Consider the following 6,000-nt stretch of genomic DNA (forward strand, 5'->3'; position numbering starts at 1 on the left):
ACCACAATACTTTTTTTCTTCAGCTAATGGAGAACTGACTGTGAAATTTTTCAGTAAATTTGTCTTCTCTACTTATCCAATTTTTCTTTTGATTCAGTGTTTACTATTCGGAAATATCTCATTAGCAAAGATATAAAATGTAAAAGTGTTCCAAGAACTGTTGCTTTTCTGGTGGATTCTGAAGAATGGTATAAATATGATAAATTGCCCTATGCTAGCACATGGGGAAAAAGAGGTCACAAAACATAATTCGCTTGTGAGTATATTCTCCAGTTTGGGACAATTAGGTTGGAATATATTTGAATGTTGTTTCTGTCTTCCAGAATATTTAACAATCTAGCTGTAGTGTCACAGTGGAAAACACAACACATTGAGTCCCAGAGAGATTTGCTGCCTCCTAAACCAAATAAATACTTTATCTTCCTCCCGTGGCATTAAAGAGGAGAAGCACTTATGACTTTTCCCAAACAGTGCACAACTTTTTAAAAAATCAGCATTTAAATCATTGTAGTCATCAATGTTTTTCAGGTGTTAATCTAGTTTAAAAACTAGGAAGACCTGTGTAGCTGATATGAACTGAGATTAAGAGAACAGGCTACTTGAAAATTAGTAAATTGCCATGTAATTCAAAGCAGCTGTCAGTGGGGGGAAAAGTTTGCTATTTAAATTACGAGTTTTTCCTATATTAAGATTTTCTTTCTGATTACATTTACTATTTAGAGAAATGGGAAGACTGAGAATGCACTATTCAATATTTTGATTCCTTGTCCATATAAAAAAATCGTATCTCTTTGCTTTCCTGTTTTGTTTATCATCGCTTACTTGTTTCAGTATAGAAAGTAAGTAATGCATCTTTAAAAGTCATCAGAATTATTGAATAATTTGTGCTTGCACTTTTTTTTTAGAAAAACACCTAATTAAAGGAGGGTTGGAATGAACAGAACACATTTTACAGATTTGTAGGAATAGCCCTTATACAACAAAACAAAGCACCTCCTTGTAATCCTTAATGGTGTACATTTGATACTGAATCACTTTGAAAGTGAAATCCTAGCAGTTTCTTTTTCCACATAGAAAATTACACTTGAATTGTAATTCATCTTTACTGTCGCTTGGAACAAATTCTAATTTAACATACCTTGAACAGAAATTAACCATGGGGGGGAAGAATACTGAATAAAAATTGAGTGTGCTTATTCTACGAATTCCACTATTATGCAACAAATATTTTAAAAATGAGAAAACCAAAATTGGATTTTCTATCAACCTGAAAATTATTTTTTAAAGACTTGGCTGAAATATCATGATGTACGATATTCCTTGAAGTACATGAATCCAAAATTGTACCGAGTATATATTATGAAACAGAAGCAAAGATGTCTTCATCCTTAGCGAGTCTATGATGTAACAGTGTTTGCTCTTTCTTAATGGTTTCCTGTTTGCTACATGCTAAGGTAGGCACGTATTCTGTAACCTGTTCCAGAGGCTTCTGACGTGATGAGACTGTTTAAGAGAACAGGAATCTTCCCATGTTGAGTAGCAGTCAGGATTGTAGTCTTAAAATATAAAATCTGGGCAAGAGCAATGTATTTATGTATTTGGCTTTCGTAAAATACCAAATACAAATTCTAGCAGAAAAAAACAAAAAACAAACAAAAAAACCCAACCCAAGATTACAATAATTGATTCCACAAAATATAAGGAAGAAGAAAGTCAGGGAATTTGTATCTTAAGGTCAACTGCCTATAAAGCGGTATGATTCTCGGAGAGCAATGTGAGAAATACGATGGTTATCAGAGCAGATCTCATTCTTTCAAGATTACCAGAACAACAATATTTTGTCTATAGCTCAATAAAAAGCTGATTGATTTTCAAACAGCAAAAACCTTTGGTCTCGGATATCTAAAAACTGTCTCTATCCAAACTAAATTGCAGTAAATTCTTCAGGTTTTTGGAGCCAAAATATTCATCAAAGATTTTTCAAAAGCCTTGAGGAAGATAGGCTCCCTCTTGATTTCTCCAATGGAATTTTTTAAAATAAGCACTCTGTGGTTTAAATATAAAATTTTTTTGTTTGTTTTAAATATATTCAGACTTCTTACTGTCAAATTCTGTTGCCTAATTTTATGACTGGAGTATATATGGAACTGCATGAAGAACGCAGCATGTAGAATCCATTAATACCGCCATAAGTACGTGAAGTGTGCAATATTAAATCAGTTACTAGGTTAGTCATCAAATCAGTGATTCAGTATCCAAACCACTCAGTTTTCTTCTTGTGTTTTACATCTAGAAAAAAAATGCATGCGTGCCTTTCATGCATTCCTCTTTACAAAAACTCTGCTTACAATGGCAAAATCGAGTTGTTTTACCCGGGACCACTACAGGTGGGGTGTTTCTATACAATGATGCACTTAACATGCCTGTCAGAGGAAATGAAACATGCTTGGTGCATTAAGAGGTCAGCTGCATCATGTGGCTGTGTTGTAATTCTGTCTCTTTTGATATAAATCCTTTTGATAAAGGATAACAATGCAGTTTTTCAGCACCACAATGTTTCCTGCGTTTGGTAACCTTTCCCCATCATAAAACTTCATGTATTTTGGCTGCTTGTGGCCTTATTAGGATCCTGCAATCACACTGGCAGTGCTGGCAACTCTCATTAAGAAGAGGAGCCAGAGAATATTACTTAAAATCATTTTGTCATTATTGAACCAAAATTTTATATTTAAAAAGATGCAATACAAACTACGCTGTTTATCACTTGCTTTCATAGATGGTGACCATTTCATCCTGAGAAATAGGGCATATTTAATATCAGTGTACTTTGTAGCATGATGACTGCAGCGCAAGTTGAAGATCTAAACTAATCCCTATGTATCCCTAATAGAATGATGTAAAAACCCCTTCGTTAAATATACAAATGTTTTGTCAATGCCACATTGCTTTGTTATGATACAGAGGTCATTGAACGGTGATACTTTCTTGTTCTGAAATTATTCTTCATCACTGAGTACTAGCGCTTTTGGTTTATTCTTCCATCTTAGGCACGGCCAATGGACTACCCAAAAGGCTACCTTTCTCACCAAATTCCAGTATCGTTTCACAAGCATTGGAATATTGATCCAGTGAAGGTATATTTCACATGGCTGGCACCAAACACAGAACAGTCACTTAATGGAAAAAAAGTTGGATATAACAGGGAGGATTTATAAGCAGTAGAAGAATTTAAGTGTTGATTAATGTACTGCAGATGAGAGACAATTACTACTGTGATTTTTGTGTTGTTCTCATGTTGTTCATCTGTTCATGACATAGAAGACAATGTTTTGTTCCTGCTTGTTACATTCCTTCAGAGCGATGGAAGAAGGCACCTAATTGACTTTTGGATTCTTTGTTACACTTGGTGTCTTTCTAAAATGTTTTTGGGCTTTGTATACCAATGAACTTGACACATTTAAAATGTCTTGTCTGAATTTATCTGTGTTCTGGTTTGGACTTTGAGTCAGACAGCATCAATTTACATCACCTTCCTTTGTTCTCTCAAAAGTTGAAGTGATGTAATTTGGGAGCCTAATATTGAACATGTGTTGAACATCTATTGAACATCGACTCTCATTGACCTACAGAAAACAGGTCTCTAAACTGTTCTGGAACAGGTTCTTGATCAATCAGAGAGGAGACATGAGTTTGTTTCTGTGACCAGGAGCTAGACTGTGTGAAGGCTATGTTTCTTTCTACTCATTTCAGCTAGAAATATTGTAGTTTCCTGGGACAGATGGACCAAGCATGAACCACTGTTGTACTTTTTAAGTTTATTAGCGTTTGTGAGGAATGTCATGTTCAAAATCAAAAAAAAAGGTTTAGGACAGGGATTTCTTAAGTGGCCACGGGAGGTCACTGTGGCTCCTCTAGAAACCTAAGTCACTGTGTATCTATTTGGCAAGTATAAATCTGACTCTTAAGGATTTTTGCAGAACTAACACTTCAGTATTTCTGATGTGTGTATTTCAATAGTATATGGATGCCAGCTTTAATATTTTGTAGTATTCCTAATTTATATCATCAAGATAAGTGATTTTATGCATATAACATGTAAAGAGTGATTCATATTTAAAATGTTCTTGATTTTTTTCTTTGAGTAATTCAGTTTTGTAAAAATGTTTGTACAAAAACTGGCTTTACTATGTTCTAAACTAATTTTTATACTGCAAAACAGCTCCTTTTAAGATGACAGTATATGGCACTTGTATGCTGTTATTTAACTTCGCTTGCTATATTGTAACCAAATACAGGGTCTTAAAGCCATACTGCTGAAGTCATTTGTTTTGTTTTCTTTTAGTAGGTTAAAAATTGATTCCACTCCAAAGTAATGCAATACTTGCTCTTAAGTCGAAGTAGGGGAGCCACTGATTCCTGTTTCAGTAATTACTGAAGCTGTATAAACATTTGTTTGTGAATGTAGCTTGTGGAATTTAAGCATTTGAATAGCAAGCACATATTCATAATTCGAATTCTGATTAAATAGGAGCAATCCATGTTATGTCTTTTTTCTTTTTTCTTCCCACTATCAGTGCCTTAAACAGTAGACATTTTACTTATACCAGGACTATGTTCTCCAGTACCATGGGTGAATTGTTAATTATGTTTACTGTTTAGAACTGTGAGAGCTGAAAGCTGAATAAAAGCATTCTTCTTTAACCTTTTGTGGCTTCTTCCTCTTTGCAAACTGAGTACAGGCTTATTTAAGCACCCGTGTCATAATTTTATCACCTGAATAGTATTCTATGGTCAGTTGTACTAAAAGGCAGCTTAAACTTTTTTTTTTTCATATTCTGTCCTGACATGCTTCCGCAGATCAGGTTAATTTTCAAGTCTTTAGTTTTCTGCAAATGAAAAATGCTTTTGCAGTGGGCACCTCATGTGATTGGGGATCTTGATGCTATCACAAAATATGTCATTATCGAATTGTCCAGAGGTCTTGCAACGTAGTGCAATCACTTCCAGGTTCAAACTGGTGATATTTCACATCTCCTTGGGCCCTGTGCAGGCAGAATAGGTCAGGCAGAGACAGTTAGCTTTGGGTCCACGCTGTGTTGCACTTGTAGGCTTCTGTCTTATTTAGATTGGGAGCCATCGACTCATTCATTGCTTGCTTACTTGGACTTATACTTCTGGTCTGACAAATGTAATAGCAGCTGTCTTGAAGTCCATCTTTTCTCTTGCCATTAGCTCTGGGTTTTACTGCAAGGATTCTGGAGATGTTAGGAAGCATTAGACTTCTGATTCCCATCTTCATCATTTTGAAAGCAATGAAGCAGTAATATACTCAAGTATTCTGCCCCAAAAACTCTGACTTTTGAGACGTAACAATGCTAGCAGCAGCATGACAAAAGTGACCTTTTATTCCATGAGCTAAAAAATTTAAGATTTTTTTTCAAGCAGAGGATCCCAGAGAGTTTCTGAAAACAAGATGTAAAGCCTTCTGTATTAAATTTAGTTTTAGAAGACTCAGCAAGGCTGTTACTATCTGAAACCTAAAGACAAAACTGCACGTTAATGAGCCTGAACAGTACTAATGTTTCTAAGGAAAATCAGGGGGATTATAAATGGTGTAATGTTAAACCAAAGCAAGAGAAGGGGACTTCACAGCTCACTTCTGTAACAGGCAGATTAAAACAGGACTGCAAAGTTGATTGACTGCTTGAAGTTCCCTTTTCTGGGACATTCCAGAATTGTGGTGTGAAAAAGAAAATCTGGGAATCATTACTGACTGTTCGTGTTTAATGTTTATAACATAGAAAATTACCATGTATTAAGATTTTTTTTTTTTCATGGCATTCTCTTGATAATTTGGTTGGTTGGTTAATCTGCTTTCAGGAGCCAAAAAAAATCTTGAAATACTGGTGCCTTCAATATAGCAGCACATGTAAATGATGAGAGATGAAGTATTTGAGTTCCGCATTTGATTACAAGTGAGAATGAGGGCTGTGAATCCAT

The 6,000-nt window shown here is 35.1% G+C and overlaps 1 protein-coding gene across 1 annotated transcript in view; it reads left to right on the forward strand.

The window, feature by feature from the left end:
• The window catches only part of B3GLCT (beta 3-glucosyltransferase), a 61,446-nt gene extending 56,771 nt beyond the window's left edge, over positions 1-4,675 (forward strand). The window contains exon 15 of the mRNA XM_082333637.1: positions 3,048-4,675. Coding sequence (XP_082189763.1) covers positions 3,048-3,215 — 168 coding nt within the window. The 3' untranslated portion in view covers positions 3,216-4,675. The remainder of the gene's footprint in view (positions 1-3,047) is intronic.
• Positions 4,676-6,000: the final 1,325 nt, after the last annotated feature.

The sequence above is a fragment of the Platalea leucorodia genome, assembly GCF_965183815.1.
Source record: "Platalea leucorodia genome assembly, chromosome: 2".
Taxonomy (NCBI): domain Eukaryota; kingdom Metazoa; phylum Chordata; class Aves; order Pelecaniformes; family Threskiornithidae; genus Platalea; species Platalea leucorodia.